Here is a 24,513-nt window from a genome sequence, read left to right as displayed (position 1 = left end):
GTGTTGAGCAATTCGGCGGTACGTCCACCCGGCCTCCCGCATGCCCACTATACGCCCTCGCTCAAAGTCCGTCAACTGCACATACGGTTCACGTCCACACTGTCGCGGCATGCTACCAGTGTTAAAGACTGCGATGGAGCTCCGTATGCCACGGCAAACTGGCTGACACTGACGGCGGCGGTGCACAAATGCTGCGCAGTTAGCGCCATTCGACGGCCAACACCGCGGTTCCTGGTGTGTCCGCTGTGCCGTGTGTGTGATCATTGCTTGTACAGCCCTCTCGCAGTGTCCGGAGCAAGTATGGTGGGTCTGACACACCGTTGTCAATGTGTTCTTTTTTCCATTTCCAGGAGTGTATTTAGCCAACCAATATTGTGGGACACCAAAAAATGTAAATGCATGAAATTGTTCTTACAGCGGATGTATAATGTATGAGTGCGACGAACTATATTGAGAAACTGAACATCCATTACGTACTTGCATGTTTATCTGCGAAAATGGTCCTTGTAGGTACATCAGCATAGAGTTCGAATAGAATCGCTGGAACATTGCAAACGATTCAGATAAATCGAACATCTAAATATGTATAATGCTGGTATCACCAGGATGTGATCTTTCTCATCCCCGTGGCAGTAATTGAATTAAGAGTCAGCCGGGAATAACATTTAAATCGATTGACGACCATTGAGCTAGCGTCACGAATTTTCAAACGTCCACTGCCATGTATGAAGGCGAGTGACACCACGAGTGCTAACGTCGATCGAGGAGTGTCTTCGTGATCGCATTGAAGGACATTGAGCTGTCAGGCCTAGTCAGTTGAGCGAGGAGTTTCGCCGCGCGGGAAACGCGGCCGGGGACGAGCAGAGGGAGTTCTGGTCGAGACACAAAAGAGGACAGTTCGGCTGGAGACACCAAAAGGTACAGTTAAGATGCAGAAGCGAAAGCGGACGGTCGGTCTTCAGGGAGCTAGGAAGTAAAACGGATAATTTCGCTTTGTGTGGTATCGCGGGACTTAATCTCTGAGCGGTGAGCAGCCGCGCGCCTGGTGTGAACTCTAACCTTTCGCATAGTTAACGAGGTGGAGTATCGAACTTGTAATTTGCGATGAGACTGTGAATGATCGAACTGTGTCAAATGGATATGCGCACGAGTGTAACAGTAACTCTAAATACGACCACTTTCGCTGTTAGTTTGCTTTCTGAATAAACATTATTCCAGCAAAATCGCAACTGTGTGACCACGTCATTTATGGGTCGTTAATTTAGTTCCCGATATTATTATTACTTTTATTATATGTTACAGTAACTCTGTATTTCGCAAACTTGCCATCAGCTAGACAATTTAACCAAAGGGTCACAAGTGTCTAATTTTGGGCGTCTAATGCGACACGTGCGGTTCAACCCCTAGACGAGTTTCAGCCAAGACATTTCGATGAAGGGGAACCGCATGTGAGCCAGAACATCTTAGGGGTTTTAGCTCGCAGGCGCCACTGCGCTGGTTGCCATTTTGTTTCCCTTTCGAAGTGAGAACCTATGTTTCATCACCTGTTACAATGTTGTACAAAAAATTGTCGCTCTGAGCCTCGTAACATGAAAGCAATTCAGCTCTTTATGGTCTTCGGTTAGGCGGCGAGGTAGCCAGTGGGCACAAGCCATTGAGTACCCCAACTGGTGGACGAGGCTGTCAGCACTATCTACAGAGACGTCCAGTTGAGCAGCGAGGAGTTTGATCGTGATCCATCGATCACAATGAGAGTGTCCGCACGTTCCAACATTGCAGGAGTCACAGCTGTGTGCGGCCGACCGGCACGCGAGAGATCGGACTTGCGCGATCTTGTTGCGATGATGACAGAAGTCTCGCCCACCGACTCGCCGTGCTTTTGTTCACTGCCAGGTCGCCGTAGACATTCTGCAAGCGCCTATGAATATCTGCGATGCTCTGGTTTCCCGTCAAAACAAACTCAATGACAGCTGTCTGCCAGCAACGCAGTTCCGTTACAGACGCCATCTTGAAACTTACGTGTAGCACTGCCAGCTATCGAAACTTAATGAAACGAAAGGAGCTAAGGCGGGGATGACCCGTGCACTCTCACAACAAATTCCACACTTTTTCAACCGAAACTGGCCAAGAAAAATATGTCTTGCTCTACTTATTGAACGCCCCGTGTACCTTCTGATACGCTCTGAATGCATGCAAGTAGACGAATAACCTTGCAGTATTGGATGGTTGTTTTGAAAACAAAGGTTTTGCAGTCCTGCGGATAAGTTAACAATCCGTCCCCAGAAGCTGTCTTCACTCGTGTAGAGGATATAGTCTTGCGAAATCTGATAAATCTTGTAACGTTACGCATATGTAAGCGATGTAATCGGCTGAGGGCTGGCGGGCCCAGGGCATGGGGCATAGGGCGTAGCGCCCAGGGCATAGGGCGCTCTGCGGCCGCGCTGGCTGGATGGCGGTTTCTGCGCACCCCCGACAACGAGAGCGCCGCCGGAAACGCGCAGCTTCCAGAGCTGGAAATTTGGACGGCCTATGCTCGCACTGCCTTCGTGCAGGAAATGGTGGAGTGTCAGACTATCTTACGGATGGATGGAGAACAGCTCTTCGAGACTCTATCAGAATTCACAATCAAATATTAATGCAGAACTGAAAACATTAGTGATCCCAGAAAAATGAGACGCATCCAGTGACACCACAATCTCTCAATATCTTTCAAAACTACACAAGCTAATATCTCACAGTGAACAAACATTTATAAATGGTTCAAATGATTCTGACCACTGTGGGACTTAACTTCTGAGGTCATCAGTCCCCTAGAACTTAGAACTACTTAAACCTAACTACCCTAAGGACATCACACACATCCATGCCCGAGGCAGGATTCGAACCTGCGACCGTGGCGGACGGGGGGCTCCAGACTGTAGCGCCTAGAACCGCTCGGCCACCCAGGCCGGCCAAACATTTATAAAATCAACCTCTGAATTAACAGCTTTTAATCGCTTGATGCGGTTTCAAGATACGATATCTCAGATGATAGCTATAGCTGTCATCCTTGAAAGTTACGTGTCTCTAAGTTATTTACTGATTTACGACGTCCTTTATATCTTTTTCATTATGCAAATGATTGTCAGAACACCGTATTCGCCGGCCGGTGTGGCCGAGCGGTTCTAGGCGCTACAGTCTGCAATCGAGCGACCGCTACGGTCGCAGGTTCGAATCCTGCCTCGGGCATGGATGTGTGTGATGTCCTTAGGTTAGTTAGGTTTAAGTAGTTCTAAGTTCAAGGGGACTGATGATCTTAGAAGTTAAGTCCCATAGTGCTCAGTGCTATTTGAACCATTTTTTGAACACCGTATTCACCAAATTTACACAGAAAATGAATGAAGCACGAATGCCTCACATTTTGTGATACATGTTTCTTTTTTATTATTATTATTATTATTTTGACGAATAGTTTACTACTTGGCAGGTAACTTTATTTTAATGTTGATCGCAAGTGCTATTAAAAAGCTTTGCTAATTTAAAAAGAGGTCAATCGCATGTGTCAGCGGACAGCAACTTTGTAAAAGAATGCCTAAAGACACTTCTCAAAAACAGGCCTAAATAAAAGTTTAAACTACACTATGTGATCAAAAGTATCCGGACACCCCCAGAAACATACGTTTTTACTATTAGGTGCATTGTGCCGCCATCTACTGCCAGGTACTCCATATCAGCGACGTCAGTAGTGATTAGACATCGTGAGAGGGCAGAATGGGGCGCCCCGCGGAACTCACGGACTTCGAACGTCGTCAGGTGATTGGGTGTCACTTGTGTCATACGTCTGTACGCGAGATTTCCACACTGCTAAACAACCCTAGGTCTACTATTTCCGATGTGATAGTGAAGTGGAAACATGAAGGGACACCTACAGCACAAAAGCGTTCAGGCCGACCTCGTCAATTCACTGACAGAGACCGCCGACAGTTGAAGAAGGTCGAAATGTGTAATAGCCAGACATCTCTCCAGACCACCACACAGGAATTTCAAACTGCAAGTACTAAGACAGTTAGGCGGAAGATGAGAAAACTTCGATTTCATGGTCGAGCGGCTGCTCGCAAGCCACACATCACGACGGTAAATGCCAAACGACGCCTCTCTTGGTGTAAGGAGCCCAAACATTGGACGACTGAACAGTGGAAAAAAAAATTATGTGGAGTGAAGAATCACGTTATACAATGAAGCGATCTGATGGCAGAGTGTGGGTGAACGTCATCTCCCAGCGTGTGTACTGCTGACAGTAAAATTCGGAGGTGGTGGTGTTATGGTGTGGTCGTGTTTTCCACCGAGGGGCTTGCACCCCTTGTTTTCCATGGCACTATCACAGCACTGGCCTACATTGATGTTTTATGCACTTGCTTGCTTCCTATTGTTGAACAGCAATTCGGGGATGGCGACTGCATCTTTCAACACTGTCAAGCACCTGTTCATAATACAGGGCCTGTGGCGGAGTGGTTACACGACAATAACATCCCCCTAATGTCTGCACAGACTCATGACCTGAATCCTGTAGAACACCTTTAGGATGTTTTGGAACGCCGACTTCCTGCCAGGCCTCACCGACCGACATCGATACCTCTCCTCAGTGCAGCACTATCCGAAGAATTTGCTGCCATTCGCCAAGAAAGCTACCAGCACCTCATTGAACGTATGCCTGCGAGAGTGGAAGCTGTCATCAAGGCTAAAGGTGGGCCAACACCATACTGAAATCCAGCATTACTGATGGAGGGCGCCACGAACTTGTAGGTCTTTTCAGCCGGGTGTTCGTATACTTTTGATCGCATAGTGTATATTTAACGACAATTCGTTGTCATTTAATTTGAGCGAACTTGCGTTAGAATGCTGGGTTATTTATTTATGAACGAACTATTACCCAAACAATATATACGAAACAGGAGATCCCGGGTTCAAGTCCCGGTCGAGGCACACATTTTCAACTGTCCCCGTTGACTTCTATCAACGCCAGTATGCAGCAAGGATATTTATTTCATTTCTTTGTAATTCCAAAGAAAATGCTTCATCTGTAGGGCCCGCGAGCGCACGACTAATGTTTGCAGTGGTTCTGGAGGGAACTCACACCATGAGTCCTGCAGGGCTGTCCCTAAATCCATAAGAGTACGAGGCGGTGGGTATCTTTTCTGAACAGCACGTTGCAAGGTATCCCAGATTTGCTCAATTCGTGTCAGGGAAGATTGGTGGCCAGTGGAAGTGTTTAAAACCAGAAGAGTGTTCGTGGAGCCACTCTGTAGCAGTTCTGGGTGTGTGGGGTGTCGCATTGTCCTGCTGGAATTGCCCAAGTCCGTCGGAATCCACTATGGACATCAATGGATTCAGGTGATCAGACAGGATGCTTACGTATGTGTCACCTGTGAGAGTCGTTTCTAGACGTATCTGGGTTCCCACATCGCTCCAACACACACGCCTCAAACCGTTACAGAGGGTCCAGCAGCTTGAACAGTCCCCCGCTGATATGCAGTGTCCGTGGATTCATGAGGTTGTCACCATGCCCGTACACGTCCATCCGCTGCATACAATTTGAAAAGAGACTCGTCCGACCATGGAATATGTTTCACAGTCATCAACAGTCCAATGTCGGTGTTAACAGGCCCAGGGGAGGCGTAAAGCTTTGTGTCGTGCAGTCATCAACCATACACGAGTGGGCCTTCACCTCCGAAAACCCGTATCGATGATGTTTCGTTGAACGGTTCGCATGCTGATACTTGTTGACGGCCCAGCATTGAAATCTGCAGCAATTTGCTGAAGGATTGCATTTCTGCCCCGTTGGACGATGCTCTTCAGTCGTCGTTGGTCCCGTTCTCGGCAGGATCTTTTTCCACCGACAGTGATGTCCGACACTTGATGTTTTACCGGATTCCTGATATTCATGGTACACTCGTGGTCTTATGGAAAATCCCTACTTCATCGCTCCCTCGGAGATACTGTGTCCCATCGCTCGTGCGCCGACTATATCACCACGTTCAGTCTCACTTAACTCCTGATAACCTCCATTTGTAGCAGCAGTAGCAGATTTAGCAATTGCGCCAGACACTTGTTGCCTTATACAGGCGTTGGCTATTGCATCGCCGTTTTCTGCCTGTTTACATATCTCTGTATTTGAATACGCATGCCTATACCAGATTCTTTGGCGCTTCAGTGTATATTGTAAATGGTCTGAATGTGACACAATGCTTATAACATTTCTTTATTTAACAATTGTTGTAATATTTTGGTCCGGGAAGTGGCCAAGTGAGTCAAATCATGTCTATAGAGCTTGAGAGCGATGTATTTTTGGTGGAGATTGGCTTCAGCTGGATAGAGACGGAACGTTGTTGGAGTCAAGCGAAGACCGGGCTTCTCGAGTGAAGAATTCAAGGCTTCGATTCTGGACACTTTATGCCGAGTTTTGAAGAATGCAGACCAGCCTGTGAAACAGTGTTTTAGTCGGTCGTGTGGCTGATAGATTCTAGGCGGTGAAGGGCCGCTACCAACTTCTGAAGGTCCGAATGTGCTCCAGAGTTGGACTCTAATTATTTCCACTTGATTTACGGATTTGCTAATAGACAGAGTATGTGTTACTATTCATTGTATCGCATGTGTTAATCTGTGAATCGTTGAACTGAGCTCTTAACAGTTTTTAGCTGGTGAATATTTCGTGTACTGTGACCACGAAATGGATTTAGTTTTCGCGACTCTTTGGTGAATATTTGGTTTTGGATTTTGCTGCCATTCTCGTAACAGTCTCAACGTAGCTTTACTGCATTCGATAAGGGTACTTACTGTCTGCGTTTTACTGAATATCATATTTCGACTTCCCCTTTATCTGAGATGTCTTTTCCTGAATAAACATTATTCAACATAATTGTCTGTCGTCTACATCAATTACATTCGTTAGAACAGAACCCTTGTTATTCATTTTACTTTTATGTCGTATCTCTGCATTTTATTAACTCGCATTTCTAGCCAATGTATAGACTATTTGGATATTTGTGGTAAGGTCGTAAGGGACCAAACTGCTGATGTCATCGGTCCCTGGCCGGCCGCGGTGGGCGAGCAGTTCTAGGCGCTTCAGCCCGGAACCGCGCGACTGCTACGGTCGCAGGTTCGAATCCTGCCTCGGGCATGGATGCGTGTGATGTCCTTAGGTTAGTTAGGTTTAAGTAGTTCTAAGTTCTAGGGGACTGATGACCTCAGATGTTTAGTTATACTACAATGACTACATCGAGCTATTCTATTTAAACAGAGTTGTGCGTAGCCCCAGTACCTTTCTTAACCGCAGGTTAAGAAAGAAAAAGAAAGACTCAACACTTTTGCTCGTATAGACTGCTGTTTAGGAAGAGCAACTACACTAGCAGTAACAGTTAGGTACCCCCGCAGTGTTTTTTGAAACACTCTAAAGTTGAAGATGTCGGTGGCGACTCATCGTGAAGTCCAGCTCCTTCTCATCGGAATACGCACACACACACACACACACACACACACACACACACACACACATACACACATACTCACCTCCATAGTATTCACGCAGTGAAGGCAGAGACTCGGGGTTGCAGTATGTAGTATTCCCGACACTCCACGACTGTGCCGCCATGTCTGAAGCCATGACGGAATCCGCTCACACGCCGAGGGGTGGCCGACTGCGCTGCATTTCCTCCACACTCCGGCCTGGGAAAGGTAAACAACTTTTACACGCATACACTATTGGCCCTTAAAACAGAAGCACAATGAAAGTTGTATGTAACAAGCGTTAAACTGGCATGGCGAGTATTGCATGCTTCGGTATGTAAGTGATTATCATTTCAGAGCAAAATTTGGAAATTTGTGGTAAGGTCGTATGGGACCAAACTGCCGAGGTCATCGGCCCCTGGCCGGCCGCGGTGGCCGAGCAGTTCTAGGTGCTTCAGTCCGGAACCGCGCGACTGCTACGGTCGCAGGTTCGAATCCTGCCTCGGGCATGGATGGGTGTGATGGCCTTAGTTAGATTTAGGGGGAGTTGGACGTCAAACGGGCCGACTTGGAGCAGGAGAGGCACCACAGGACATTTTAAATTCCACTGTCTATTCTTGTACGAAGCTCAAAAAACAAAACACATTTTTTTACATGTGAAATTTCATCATTTTTTTACTTACTACTGGCTGCATTTGTTGCTATAGGTACACTTTTCTTCCTAAGTAAGAGAAATTCTTCGATGACTTTTCCACAGCATACAAACCATAGTTAAAGGTATATGAGACTCTAGAAGTTATTTAATTTATGAAAAAATGAATGAACTGTTACATTTTCAACTTCAGGTTTAGAAAAAACTCAAGTTTTATAGTTAGTTATCTCAATTTTTTCCACAGTTTTTAATAGATTTGGAAATTTTAGAGTTTCATACACCTGCAACTACTGTTTGTATGCTATGAAAAATTCATTGAAGAATCTCTCTTACTTAGGAAGGAAAGTGTACCTATAGCAACAAATGCAGCCAGTAATAAGTGAAAAAATGATGAAATTTCACATGTAAAAAAAGGTGTTTTCCTACGTTTTTGAACTTCCACTGCGATGAGTGTGAGTCCTCAATCCTTCGTGGCCATGGTGACAAAGTTTTATGAATTTATTTGCAAAAGTATAGACAGTAGAAATTAAAATGTCCTGTGGTGACTCTCCTGCTCCAAATCGGCCCGTTTGACGTCCTACCCCCGTTAAGTAGTTCTAAGTTCTAGGGAGCTGATGACCTCAAATGTTAGGTCCCGTAGTGCTCAGAACCATTCGAACCGTTTTTCATTGGTCCCTAAGCTTACGCACTAACTTAAACTGACTTACGCTAAGGACAACACACACACACACACCCATGTCCGAGGGAGGGCTCGAACCTCGTCGGGGGAAGCCGCCCGGACCGTGACAAGACGCCTGAGACGGCGCTGCTAGCCCGAACCGCTATTTCAGCGCAATCTCACAAAAAAGTTAAGAGTGGCGCTATTAACGGGGGTTGGACAAAAAGGTAGGACCACAAACACAACGCATTACCGTGCCCAATATTGTGAAGGAAACAAAATAGACTCCACTCGTCTCGGAATGGGTAAATACAGGCCCTCTACCGTTTTCAAGGGAACCTTATACCATTTTTCCTGAAAAATAGTGGCAAGTTCAGATAACGATGACGGTGGTGCATAGCAATGCAATAAGTAGACCATAAAGGCTCAATAATACTGAGATCTGGTGACTGCAGTGGCAGGAGGAGATACGAAAGCTCACTTTCGTGCTCACAAAACCAGTCCCGCACCATGCTGCCCGTGTGAATAGGGGCTGTGTCGTCGTAGAGCAGAGCGTCAGCATTGGGGAACAAACAAACGGGATGGGCCTGACAACAAAAACCGTCACATAATCCTCGGCAGTAAGTAATGCGACTTTGGGGAACAACCATGGGTCAGATGGAACACCACAGTGCTGGCCAAATCATCACCGAACTCCTCTGTCGAAACGTAACCTCGGACAGAAGTCCGAAATGGCGAGGAAAATTTGAAAATTTGTGGTAAGTTGCTATGGGACCAAACTGCTGAGGTCGTCGGTCCCTAGTCTTACACACTACTTAATCCAACTTTAACTACGAGGGTAGTTTGGAAAGTTCTCGTAACGGAATAGAAAAAAAGTACTTACACCACTGAAACTTTTTTATTTCTCAATGTAGTCTCCTTGCAGATTAATGCACTTTGTCTAACGAAGTTTCCTCCAGGCTTGCAAAATAATTGTCAACTTCGGCTATCAATTCTTAGTTTAAAGTGAATCTTCGTCCACCAAGAAAAATTTTCAGTGTGGAGAAGAGATGGAAGTCTGACGGAGACATATCAGGTAAATGAGGCGCGTGTGGCAACAATGCATACCTTAGTTCGTGTAATTTTGCCATGGCGACGGCACATGCGTGCGGGCGCGCGTCAAGAGTTGCAACACCCACCTTGCAGATATTTTTTTCATTTCTAAATCTTCAGTTAAATGTGATATTGAAACGTCCCTTTAGAAAAATTTATGAATTACTGTGCTGATAAATCTCTTGCATCATTTGATTTTCCACTGCTGGTGGCTCACCTCCAACTGCACAACGCTACGGGCTGTTCACATGCAACTGCCAAATACTACAATGGCGAATATTCCAACAATGCCAACCAGCCACAGACTGCACACAGCACAGCCAGTGATTTTCATACAGAGCGCTAGCTGAGCAAAACTGAACGTACTCAGACATTTCTCTCTTCACTTATTCTGATCATCACTAAACTGACACAATATTTTTAGAGCAACGCAATCTTTCAAAAATCCCTGCAAAAGAATGGCCCTGAGTACCAATAACCTATACCTTTCCTAAATCACTTACCTCACAAAAATCTTCATTACTCGAATTACTGCAATACAGCGAGCGCCAATACTGCCAGCTAAATAAAAGATTCTAACTACTGAAGGCACTAACAACTGATAGGCATAGTTAGCAAATGAAAGATTTTTGATAGAGAACAAACAATGTATTTACCTTAATAGTGTTCAAAAGTCATAATTTATATATATCAGTTCTTGACATCCAGTCTTACAAATTTACTCTCATTGATGGACACACGCCCAGATCATCCGCTCTCAAAATTGTGCCATCTCTCTCCCCACATCCACTACTGCTGGCGGCTCACCTCCAACTGCGCAACGCTACGCGCTGTTCACCCAGTCTTACAAATTTACTCTCTCGAATGGACACACGTCCAGATCGTCCGCTCTCAAAACCCTGCCATCTCTCTTCCCACATCCACCACTGCTAGCGGCTCACCTCCAACTGCCCAACGCTACGGGCTGTTCACAAGCAACCGCCCAACACTACAGTGGCGGATATTCCAACAATGCCAACCAGCCACAGACTGCACACAGCACAGCCAGTGATTTTCATACAGAGCGCTAGGTGACGTTACCAACATAAAAACCTAAACAGCCTACTTACAATTATCCTTTCAGACGACACCTGGCAAGCGTGAGCAATTTCACGAACTTTCAATTGGCCATCCTCCGTAACCATTTTGTGCACTTTTGCAATGTTTCTGGAGTAGTGACACATCTTCACCGACCACTGCGCGGATCATCATCTAAGTCCTCCCGGCACAATTTAAATTCATTCGTGCACTTGGCAACAGTTGAATATGAAGGAGCAGAGTCCCCCCACTGTACTCTGGAGATCGGTATGAATGTCCTTTGCTTTCATATCTTTTTTTTACGAAGTACTTAATCACTGCTCGAATGTCGATTTTTTCCATCATCACCAATCACTACCCGGGAACAACAAGAGCCACATCACCTCCACAGCGCTCTTCCAAGAGCACTGACTGGCACGTGTTTACAGGCAAAAGTCCAATGAATATCACGTGAAAAACTCGTTGCGATAGCGCTGACCTCTTGTGGTTATTCCGAGAACTTTTCAAACCACACTCGTAACTTACGCTAAGGACAACACTCGCACCCATGCCCAAGGGAGGACTCTTAACTTCCGACGGGGGAACCGCACGAGACCGCTGCGTGGTCCGGGGCGCCTTACCACGGTTAGCGCGAAACGGCGTGAAACAAGACCTGCACGTCTACATGAGTTTCTTCCATTACTCCAAGTTTTATGACTTCCGCACCACGTTTTCCTGTTACAGGCATTTGCATTGATGTGCTGTTTTGGAATTCCAATTCCCCATGCAATTCCTTGCTCATGGCGCTCCTCCGCGTTCTTTTGGTGCTGACAGCTTTCGCGCCGAGCGGGATTAGCCGAGCGATCTTGGCGCTGCAGTCGTGGACTGTGCGGCTGGTCCCGGCAGACGTTCGAGTCCTCCCTCGGGCATGGGCGTGTGTGTTTGTCCTTAGGATAATTTAGGTTAAGTAGCGTGTAAGCTTAGGGACTGATGACCTTAGCAATTAAATCCCATAAAATTTCACACATATTTGAACATTTTTGACACCTTTCGCAAGTGCGATATTCAGTACAGCAGCGACTTTGGCTGCTGCCGCCACTTTATTTTTCGTCACAGTCGTCTTCAAGGACCGCCCATCACGATCACTTAACACATACTCCCGTCCGCATTATGTTTTTTCCGCTTTCCATAACTGCGGTATAAATCATCTACAAAGTGTCTCTCGAAACATCTCGTGTCCGTTGGTTACGGAAGCACCCACCATACGTGCAGAGGCCGACAATTTTCCCAGGTTCGAATTCACCTAGGTCCGGCATAATGCACTCACAACTACCCAGAACACAGCCCGCCCGGCTATCCACGCGTTCTAACGCACTGTTTCTTGAGCGGGAAGGCGTGCGGGTTCCCGGCACGAAACTGCCCGGAGGATGAGTGTCGAGGTCCGGTGTGCCAGGCAGCCTCTGTATGGTTTTTAAGGCGGTTTTCCATCTGCCTTGGCGAATGCGGGCTGGTTTCCCTTATTCCGCCTCATTTACACTATGTCGGCGATTGCTGCACAAACACTGTCTCCATATATGCGTCCGCCCCGGTAGCTGAGTGGTCAGCGTGACAGACTGTCAATCCTAAGGGCCCGGGTTCGATTCCCGGCTGGGTCGGAGATTTTCTCCGCTCAGGGACTGGGTGTTGTGTTGTCCTAATCATCATCATTTCATCCCCATCGACGCGCAGGTCGCCGAAGTGGCGTCAAATCGAAAGACCTGCACCAGGCGAACAGTCTACCCAACGGGAGGCCCTAGCCACACGACATTTCCATTTCCATATATGCGTACACCCTAATTACTTTACCACTCAAATATTTGGGGTTACATATCATTGACGTCGGTTTGCTGTAGGGTTTTGGAGCATATACTGTATTCAAACATTATGAATCACCTCGAAGGGAACGATCTATTGATACGTAATCAGCATGGTTTCAGAAAACATCGTTCTTGTGCAATGCAGCTAGCTCTTTATTCGCACAAAGTAATGGCCGCTATCGACAGGAGATCTCAAGTTGATTCAGTATTTCTAAATTTCCGGAAAGCTTTTGACACCGTTCCTCACAAGCGACTTCCAATCAAGCTGTGGCCCTATGGGGTATCGTCTCAGTTGTGCGACTGGAATCGTGATTTCCTGTCAGGAAGGTCAGTTGCAAAGCGATTTAGAATGGTGTGGCAGGTGGCAGTTGACGCTAAATAACGAAAAGTGTGAGGTGATCCACATGAGTTCCAAAAGATATTCGTTGGAATTAGATTACTCGATAAATAGTACAATTCTCAAGGCTGTCAATTCAACTAAGTACCTGGGTGTTAAAATTACGAACAACTTCAGTTGGAAAGACCACATAGATAATATTGTGGGGAAGGCGAGCCAAAGGTTGCGTTTCATTGGCAGGACACTTAGAAGATGCATCAAGTCCACTAAAGAGATAGCTTACACTACACTCGTTCGTCCTCTGTTAGAATATTGCTGCGCGGTTTGGGATCCTTACCAGGTGGGATTGACGGAGGACATCGAAAGGGTGCAAAAAAGGGCAGCTCGTTTTGTATTATCACGTAATAGGGGAGAGAGTGTGGCTGATATGATACCCGAGTTGGGATGGAAGTCGTTAAAGCAAAGACGTTTTTCGTCGCGGCGAGATCTATTTACGAAATTTCAGTCACGAACTTTCTCTTCCGAATGCGAAAATATTTTGTTGAGCCCAACCTACATAGGTAGGAATGATCATCAAAATAAAATAAGAGAAATCAGAGCTCGAACAGAAAGGTTTAGGTGTTCGTTTTTCCCGCGCGCTGTTCGGGAGTGGAATGGTAGAGAGATAGTATGGTTGTGGTTCGATGAACCCTCTGCCAAGCACATAAATGTGAATTGCAGAGTAATCATGTAGATTCCGCCTCAGTTACACTATATCGGCGATTGCTGCACAAACTCTGTCTCCATGTATTACTCTACCACTCAAACATTTGGGGTTACACTCGTCTGGTATGAGACATTCCCAGTGGAAGGGACGGAGGGAGGGGGGATGGGTCCACTAGGGGCCGAACCACACAGTAACCCTGGGTTCGGTGCGGGGCGGCGGTGGTGTGGGCGGACTGCTGTGGCCTGTTGTGGGGTTGTGGACCACTGAGGGCTACGGCCAGACGAAGTCTCCCCATCGTTTCTATGTCCCCAGTTTAATACACAATACACCTAGAACATTGCGCTGTGCAGGGTAGCCACGAAGTCTAGAGTGCCTTGCCACGGTACGCGCGGCTCCCCCATTGGAGGTTCGAGTCCTCCCTCGGGCATGGGTTTGCGTGTTGTCGTTAGTTTAAGTTAGATTAAGTAGTGTGTAAGCCTAGGGACCGATGACCTCAGCAGTTTGGTCCCATAGAAACTTTGGTCAAATTCAACAGTGCGACTTTCAGACTTGGCTGTCACGTGCATTAATGTTCTAGTATGCATTTCTAGCGGTGTTTCCATATTTTCGTCCAGTCCTTGTGGATCCATATGCAGCATAAATTAGTCCCCCACTGTCCTTTTCTGTCTATATGTTCAGACCGATGTCAGGAACTACCAAATGGTTACAATTAAATTGTAGCTACTCACAGAGGTCCAGTGGGGGATGTAATTATCGTATGGCACCAATCTCGGTAGATATTCTAACGCATCAGTGTGGAAACAATTTACACTGGCAAAAATTAGTTCCGATTTTGGCCATCAGATGTAAGCCTGCCGCAGTAGAGTACCTCGTTGGCATCAGCAGTACTTACATTGAACAAACTGTGTAGGTGGCGGTAAATAGCAACTCCAACATCATTCATTTTTCACTTGTTTGACCTTTTCTGCCATCGCCTCGTTCCTAATTCATTACATATGGAAACATTGCTATATGTATTTCTTACATTCACAGTGCTGTATTTGCACCTATTGGCCAAAACGGGAACTAATTTTTCCCATCGTAAATTGGTTCCACATTAACGCATTAGAAAGATAATTACAGCCCACACTGTACATCTGTGAGTAGTTGCACTTTAATTATAACCACCCTATACTAAGGGAGTTTGCTGTTTTTCTGTGGTTTTCACTAATAGATATACAAATTTATGACGTAGATTTGTATACATCATTTACTAGCGAACCTGGCAATGCTTCGCAATTGCTAAACTTGTGCAGGAATTTGATAATTTCCTAAAGTCCTTCGCCCTCTCTCTGCCAACCTGCTCCATCCTCCTCTCTTTGTCAATCTTCTACACCACTCATTCACCTTTCTGTGCATCGACTCCTCCCTACCCCTCCCCCCCCCCCCCCTCCATCACTCTTCTCTATGCATGCTCTCTTTCCCTAGTTAGTTAGTTACGTGTCCATTGATCAATGTCACAGGAACCATTATGATGTGTAATGTGTCAAGTGCATGAGAAATGCACACATGAATTAAGGTTTTTTTAAAATGTTTATTACCCACCCCATTCCCTTAAATGGCACAAAATGCATGTATTATACCTACAGATATATTTATTCCTATTTTGAATTAATCTTTGATATAGAAGGAGTTGTCAAGGAGATGTGGTTGCAATTTATTTTTAAAACTATTCCTGCTGTCTACCCGACATTTTATTTAATCTAGTAATTTATAGAAAAGTTTGATAGAAGTATATTTTACCCCCTTTCTGCGCCAACGATAGGTTAAATAGAGTATATTGTAAATCCTCCTTCCATCTGGTATTGTACTCATGAATGACACTGTTGTTTTTAATCTGGTCCATGTTGTTTACTGAGTAAATGTACTGTGAGGCTGTTGTAAGAATTCCTAACCTTTAAACAGATGCCTACAAATGTACGATTATGAGCCCCACACATTATTCTAACCACTTTCTTTTGAGCAGTGAATACCTTTTGCCTAAGTGTTGAGTTACCCCAAAATATTATTCCATATGATATAAGAGAGAGAAAGTATGCAAAGTATGATAGCTTGCTAATTTCTATATCCTCAAAATTATCAATTATTCTGATTGCAAAAGTTTCTGAACCTAGTCGCTTTAGGAGATCCAGAATACTAATTTTCCAATTAAGATTCTCATCTATATGTACATTCAAAAACCTAATACGCACTACCCTGGCTACTAAGTTCTGTAGATGTGTTAAATTTATTCAAGGTACTGTACTCCTTGCAGTAGATAATTGGATGTACTTTGTTTTTTCAAAGTTCAGAGCAAGCCCATTTGCAGAAAACCAATCAGTAACTTTCTAATGACATTATTTTTCTATTGGAGTTTCTTTTACTGAATTAATAATGATGCTTGTATCATCAGCAAACAGTTTCAGTTTATCTTCTTGTTTCAGATAAGAAGCGATGTGATTAACATATATCAAGAACAGAAGTAGAGCCATGAGCGAACCCTCTGGAACACCTAATGTAATTTCACCCCAATTGGATGAAGTGGGAAACTTCCTTAAATCACTTAAACCGTATAAAGAAAGTTTTCGCTTCCTGTTCTGTAGATATGATTTAAACCACTCATACACTGTTCCATTTATACCATAGAATTGTAATTTCTGTAACATAATGCCACGGTTCACACAAACAAATGCTTTGCATAAGTCACAGAAAATTTCTGTTGGTGACATTTTACTGTTTAAAAACTCTGTTATGTGGGCAGTGAAATTGTATATTGCTGTTTCAGTAGAACAGCAGTTTTGAAATTCAAACTCTGATTTACGAAGCATCCCATTACTGTTGAGATGGCTAACCACTCTTGAGTACATTACTTACTTGGTGATTTTTGAAAACGCTCTAAGCAAGGATACTGGCCAGTAATTATTGACATCTATGGTGTCCCCTTTTTTGTAGAGAGGCTTCAAAATAGCGTATTTTAACCTGTCTGATAATTACTGATTTTGGAAACAAACATAACAACGTCTTGACATGTTTGGCATATTTCCTTTCAGTAATGTCGTACGGAATAATTTTCCGTGCTGAGTAGTGAGAAAGTATTAACTTGCACAAAAGCGATCAGGAAGAAAATTATGTGTTGTTTACCCACGGACGTAATGTAGGCACGTCTTCACGCCATCGTCACAGTACATGTATCCGTTAATGAAATTCGTCGTATGTAATCCATCTCAACTTCAGAAGAATAGTGATGTTCATGCATACAACCCATTGTTAAAGCTGTCAGGGGCTCAGAAAGGAGTTCACAATGCAGCTACAAAAATTTTTGCTGATTTGCCAAGTAACATAAATGACTGACAGGTAGCGAAACAAGTATGAAATCTAATTTAAAATCATTTCTCCTGGAGAAGACCATCTATTCCGTACAGCGAAGAGCCATTCGGAAGTTGCAAATTTCACTTTTTTTATTCGCTCGATGACTAGTTTCGGGCCGGGACCCATTTTCAAATCATCGTACCATGGTTAAGAATGGTATTTCTGAAAATGCAAAAATGTGCAAACGAACAGTTACAGCACATACAGATACTGTACCTCTGTAACAAAGTTATCTGTATGTGCTGTAACTGTTCGTTTGCTCACTTTTGACATGGTTTTTGCATTTTCGGAAATACCATTTCTGACTATGTGATGATGATTTGAAACTGGGTCCCGGGCCGAAATTAGTCCTCGAGTGAATAAAAAGCGAAATTTTCAGCTTGGTACTGGTTTTTCATTGTACTGTTTATCAGAAGTTGCTGACCTGCAGCTATTCCAGCGTGCTGAATGTTCGTCCTTCCATTCCGTTGATGAATTTTTGCTTAAAAACTGGCAGCCAGTAATTCAGTTAAGTGTAGTTGCACGTGTTGGACTAAAATAACAATATGTTGACTAATGGTAACACTAAACATCTATACGTACCCTGTAAAGTGACTCGTTCCACACCATTTCGATAAATGAATCGTCCCTCCACATCACATCTATAGATGAATCGTTAAAATGATCTATGGAACGCATAATTAACTAACTAACTAATTAACTATCAGGATCCTGACCTATCGAGACGGTGGTTCACCGTTATGCAATTCCACCACTCACGCTGGAATCACCCAACTGGAATCGATGGTTGCAGGAGGGCCCTACTTAGGGTCAACGTATTGCAGGATCGTAGCGTCCCTACTAGACTAGCGCCCGAAAGGACAGATATATTGGTCACTCGACAGTCAATTTGTTTTTACGTTATATTGTGTGGACTGAAGTACAATTTATTATTGTGAGCATCGTAAATATTAGTTTAAACCATACTCTATAGTTAGTTGGGTCAAATTTTTTAACAAACTTTGTATTCACAATAAAGGATGACAGCCAAAACAGTTGCGGTCACCCTTTATTGTGAAGAATTTCAACAGTTGCTGTTTCAGCCATGTTTAAAATCTTGATAACTTTGTATGGTACCACTCACTATTTTTCGTTTCCTGTGCTAACAGTGGCAGTTTTATCTAAGATTTCCATTTTGTAATTAAATTACCATCAAACCATACTATTAGCTCTTCCGACTTATTATTTTTTTTCAAATGGATTGAAACTAAGTAACAAAAATGTAAAAAGGAGACAAAGACAAAATTTGAAAAATGAATGAAATAAACTGAATGGTTAAGTCGAGTTCCTGCAACATTTCCATTACGACCAATATTCTCCTTCTTGTTGCATCTCTTCCTTCGGAAGGAATTCTGTACAGTTTTCCTCCCTTTTCGCCTCGAAGCGGAGAGCTAAAAGCAGTGCATTGAGGCATTATTCGACTTCGAAGATACACGCCACATCCTATGCTCATAACGCTTGGGCCCACAATGGCTGCTATTGCCAGGTGACGCGATTTCAGGTAATCCTGAACTGCGGATGTCGGCAAACGCAGGGGAGAAGCATAGCCATACTTTCCTTTATACAGAGCTTTAGATACTATTGTAGAGACATCTAGTGGAACACTGAGGTACTCTCACGAATGTAGAGCATTGCATTAGTCACTTACGACGTTCACAGCAACAGTCAGCATAGATATTGTGCTACGTGATTGTGGCGGATTGTGACAGGTTTCTTTTTTTTTTTTTTTTTTCTTCTAGTAATCATATTGAGGTGATCATTGACAGTGAAAGTAACTATATCTGAATGTACTGTAACGTAAATTTGAGCCTGTACAATTCCTTTTGTAAGTGCTTTCGGAATGATGAAGCCATTGGAGCAGTATGTGCTTTCCATATAAATTTATTAAATTTTAGACCCACTTTTGCTTCTTATTTAGGATGATAATTTGGTTTAGGTTATATTAATCCACTGAAATTACGAGATGTTGGATTGTGTCTAGGAAAATGTGACATTCCTTTCAGGTATAGCTTATGGAATGATGGGTAGTTGAAAACTTTATGTCCCAGTGGTTCGAAAGTTAAACTTCCTCGTGAAAACAATTGAATGTTTCCAATTTGCCATTTTCTTGCGTTTGTTGCTTACTGTGATAATAAAGGTTAATTTAGAGAGAATTTTTAAAATCATATTCCAGACTGAAACCACCAACCTAAAATAATTGTTTCTTTTCTTTTGACATATACGGGGGATAGGCAAAAAAATGTGACCAGTGGTAGTAATAGTATGGTTGTATTTGACGGTCAACAACGCATGTAAGGCACGTGTCGCGCTGGACTGTGCGTGTTCAGTAGGGACCAGGCATCAGTGCAGGCTGCTTACGAGTAGTGCACACTTCGTATTTGCATCCAGAGGCGAAGGTCGACGGGTAAGGAAAGACCTAATAGAGTTCCTAAGAGGGCAGATTGTGGGGGCCCGATTAGCTGGAGCATCAGTAGCAACCAACTTACTGAATGCTTCAAGAGCAAATGTTTCAACAGTCATGACAATCTACACAAAACATGGATAGACATCATCGAGTAAACGTAATAGTGGTCCCAAATCAAAACTAAATGACATAGATCGTCGTACTCTAACACGAATTGTGTCAAAACAACACAAAATTACGGCGGCTAAAGTGACTTCAGAGATCAATAGCCGACTTCGACACTGTCCGCCGAGAGCTCTATAAAGCGAATATTTCTGTACCCAAAACATCAGTGACGACAACCAACGCAAAGAAGAGTAAAACATGGTGTTAGGAGAATAAATCCTGGACGGCTGATCAGTGTAAACACGTCATATGGTCCGACCAGTTTTCGTAATTTCCAACATAGGGCCAGGTTTACGTCTCGAGAACACCAAAAGAAGACTGCAGTCCTAATTGCTTGATTCCAACGGTTAAGCGTGGAGGCGGAAGTGTGATGGTGTGGGCAGCCATATCATGGTATTCTGCTGGCCCCAACATTACTCTCAAAGCCCGTGTTACAGCTAACGATTATGTGAACATTTTAGGTGATCAGGTGCACCCCATGATCCAAATGCTGTTCCCCAACAATGATGCCATATTTCAGGACGACAATGCACCCATTCACACAGCCAGGAGAGTACAATCGTGGTATGAGGAGCATGCAACTGAACTGCAGCGTTTTCCCTGGCCACCACAGTCCCCAGACTTTAACATTATCGTACCCTTGTGGTTGGTATTGGAGGGCAGACTCCGGAGCAGATTTCCGCCACCCATGTCACTACAGGAGTTAGAAGAGGTTCTGAATGAAGAGTGAAATAATATTCCACTGGAGACTATACAATTATTACATGCCAGTATTCCAATAAGAATCACAGCTGTATTACGGGCAACTGGGGTCCAAGCCCGTATTAATTGAAAGCACCACTTCCCCTGCTCGCCAGACTGCACAGTACTCCAAAAGGAGCGAAAAATTATGGGGTACAAGCCCCTGGACCGGCTGACTTTCCAAGAGGCTAAACGTAAATTTGAACGATTGCATCCCATGCGGTTGACATCCACATATGCTGCACCAATGTCTACATCACCCTCTCATGTGCCGGTAGCTCCACACTCCCTGCCACATACAGTGGGCTGTCCGGGCCACCTGAATACATCTACCCCCTGGGTGATAGGGGGCACGTCGTCTTCTGTATGCTCCTAAAGCACCTACTTTGGGAGCAATACCACCCAAACGCTTGGGGCATCGATCCTCTCCCCCCAGCTGGAGACATTACAGCCTCATCCGGCTCCTCTCGTGCACAAGAGGTCCCTTCGGACTCTCCATTCCAAGATCTCTCCAAATGCCACATTGGACACTCAGCTGTGGCAAAATGAGCCACATGCTGCTGGTCGAAGGGCTTCACGACCTTCCTCCATTCCTGAAGCTACTTCAGAGATGACAGATGCCCTCCCAGCAATCCCCTACAGAGAAGTGAGGGAGCAAGCAACTGAAGAAGTCTACTAAGAAACAGGACCCTTTGGTGTCCCCAACACTCCCACTCTCTGCCAGTTCTGCATCTGAGGACCAGGTGGAGATTTCAGTGTCCCCTGGGGATGTGGCTCTCACCGACTTCTCATCCGCAATGGCGACAGATCTCAACTGGTGGCGGCAGGTGTATCTATGACACTACATATCTTCCCCAATTCCAGAAAGCTTCATCCTTCAGTGGAACTGCAGCTTCCGCCCAGCTGAGTTACGTCAACTTTTAAGTGTTACATCTGCTTTTTGCATCGACCTTCAGGAAACCTGGTTTCCTGCAATGCAGACCCCCTGCCCTGCGTGGCAATCGGGGCTACTACAAAACCGTCCTGTCTGTGACAGACTGCCAGGTGGCATTTGCATCTTTGTCCTTAACCTCTGTCTGTAGCGAACCTGTGCTCCTTCAAATGCCTTTCAAAGCTGTGGCTGTCAGGGTGAGGACAATGCAGAAAAGTACCATATGTAATATCTTCCTCCCTCCAAATGGTGGCACACTGCCCCACGTATTGGCTGCACCCATTTCGCAACTGCCCCCAGCTTTTCTCCTTCTGGGTGATTTTAACGCCCATAAACCTTTGTGGGGTAGAACCAAGGTTACTGGCCATAGCAATGATGTTGAGGATCTACTAAATCGACCTTTGCCTCCTAAATACAGATGCCCCCATACATTTCAGTGTGGCACATGACACATATTCAGCTATTGATCTCTCAGTTTGCGGTCCTGGCCTTCTCCCATCTATCCACCAGAAGCACTTGACGACTTGTGTGGTAGTGACCCCTTTCCATGCTCCCTGTCCCTACCCCAGCGTCCATCATCTCACTGCTTGCGAAGGTGGGCTCCTCCCAAGGCTGACGGTACTTTCACATCCGCTACCACCACTGAATCGCTGTTGCATGCCGCCATCGATGAGGTGATTCACACCAATACCATTATTGCCACAGCTGAATGGGCAATCCCTTGTTTCTCCAGTTGCTCCCAGCGGATGTCAGTGGCTTGGTGGTCGCCTGAAATCGCTGCGGCCATTAGAGACTGCAGGCTCTCCAATGTCAAATCCCTAGAGAAACTCATTGCCTTCAAACGGCTTCATGCCCAGGTTTGCTTCCTCATCAAACGAAAGATGCAGGAGTGTTGAGAACGCTATGTCTCCACCATTGGAACACGAACCTCCCCTTCCCAGGTTTGGGCAAAGCTCTGCCGGCTTTATGGCTATCAGACCCCTGCAAGTGTCCCTGGAACTTTCATAAATGGAGCTGTTATCTGCCGATCCAGCTGTAATCACAGAGCGTCTTGCTGAGCATTATGCTTGCATCTCTGCATCTGAGAATTATCACCCTACCTTTCGTCTCCTCAAACAGAGGGTGGAACGACAACACGTCTCTTTTGCTCCTCGCCACCCTGAGCCGTATAATGCTCTCTTCAGTTCGTGGGAATTTGTCAGTGGTCTTGCTGACTGTGCTGACACATCCTCTGGCCGAGACCGCATCCATTCACAAATGCTGAAACATCTGTCACAGGATTCCCAGCGCCACCTCCTTGCCGTCTTCAACCGTATCTAGAGCGATGGTGGGAAAGTCATCCCCATCCCAGTGCTAAAACCTGGCAAGAATCCACTAGATGTTGATAGCTATCATCATATCAGCCTAGCCAACGCTCTGTGCAAGCTACTCGAATGTATGGTGAGCCAGCAGTTGTGTTGTCTCGAGGCCTTTTGGCTCCGTGTCAGCGCGGTTTTCGCCAAGGACGCTCTGCCATCGACAACTTAGTGCACCTGGAGTCTGCCATCCGATCGGCCTTTTCCCGGCAGACAATACCTTATTGCCGTCTTTTTCGACCTGACGTAAGCCCATGATACCACCTGGTGACAGCTCATCCTCGCCACTCTGCATGAGCAGGGTCTCCGGGGCCCGCTCCTGATTTTTATGCAGAACCTTTTGTCGCGCCGCACTTTCAGAGTTCGTCTTGATGCATCCCACAGTGCACCAAATATACAAATGAATGGGATCCCGTAGGACTCTGTCCTGAATTCCCACTTTTTGAAATTGCCGTCAATGGTCTCGCATTTGCAGTAACATCATCAGTTTGTCCCCTTCCGTATCCTGACGACTTTTATATTTCCTTCGGCCCGTCTCCTATTGTTGTGGCCGAACGCCGGCTGCAGGGGGCTATACAGAAGGCACAGTCGCCGGCCGTTTCTCTCGCCGCTTTCAGTTTTCGGCCGCCAAAACTTACATCATGCACTTCTGTCGTCGTCGTATTATCCCTCCCCATCCAGAACTTACTAGATGTGGTGGAGACTTACCGCCTTTTGGGACTGGTATTCGACTCCCATTTAACTTGGCTTCCCCATCTTAGTCAGCTTAAGGACAAGTGCTGGCGGCACCTTAATATTATTCGATGCCTGAGCCACACCGACTGGGGTGCTAATCGTCCTACACTGCTGCAGCTGTACAAAGCCCTTGTACAGTCCCGTATTGACTATGGAAGCGTGGTGCAAGGTGCAGCATCGACCTCCTAACTCCATCTGCTGGACCATATCCACCACTGTGGAGTTTGGCTCGCGACAGGAGCCTTCCGAAAGAGCCCCGTGAACAGCCTCCTTGTGGAAACTGGCGTTCCTCCATTGTGGCTCTGGCGGCAACTATTGCTTGGAAATTATGCTGCCCACATTCGCAGTTCACCTCGCCATCCAAATTACCATCTCCTTTTTCCTAACACGGCGATCCATCTCCCACAACAGAGGCCCAGCGTGTCCGCCCCCTTCTGAATGAAATTGACGCTTTCTCACAACCACCTTTCCTGTGGCTCCACTTATCTCCATGCTCCATACTTCAGCCACGGCTTTGCCTGGACCTATCAGAAGGCCCAAAAGGCTCTGTTCCACCTGAGGCCCTCCACCAACAATTTCTCTCTTTTCTCAGTGAGTTCCAGGGTTTAGAAATAGTCTCCACCACAGACGACGGTCTTGTTGGCTTCGCTGACACTCACGCTGGATATACTGAACAGCACTCCTTGCCGGATGGCTGCAGTGTTTTCATTGCAGAGGTAGTAGCCATTAATCGCGCACTTGAGCATATCCGCTCCTGCGCCGGTGAGTTCTTCGTCATCTGCAGTGACTCCTTAAGCAGTTTACAAGCTCTCGACCAGTGCTTCCCTCGACATCCTTTGGTAACGACCATCCATGAGTCTCTTTATGACCTCTGCAACACTGGACATTCCGTGAACTTCATTTGGACCCCAGGACAT

General features: G+C 45.4%; 1 protein-coding gene across 1 annotated transcript in view; it reads right to left on the bottom strand.

The window, feature by feature from the left end:
• Positions 1-24,513, bottom strand: part of LOC124551151 (organic solute transporter alpha-like protein) — a 169,626-nt gene that overhangs the window by 81,137 nt on the left and 63,976 nt on the right. The window contains exon 2 of the mRNA XM_047126116.1: positions 7,546-7,701. Coding sequence (XP_046982072.1) covers positions 7,546-7,639 — 94 coding nt within the window. The 5' untranslated portion in view covers positions 7,640-7,701. The remainder of the gene's footprint in view (positions 1-7,545; positions 7,702-24,513) is intronic.

This window comes from Schistocerca americana, chromosome 9 (genome assembly GCF_021461395.2).
Source record: "Schistocerca americana isolate TAMUIC-IGC-003095 chromosome 9, iqSchAmer2.1, whole genome shotgun sequence".
Taxonomy (NCBI): Eukaryota; Metazoa; Arthropoda; class Insecta; order Orthoptera; family Acrididae; genus Schistocerca; species Schistocerca americana.
Note: the sequence above shows the minus strand (reverse complement) of the source record. Positions and strands in the feature narration are given on the sequence as shown.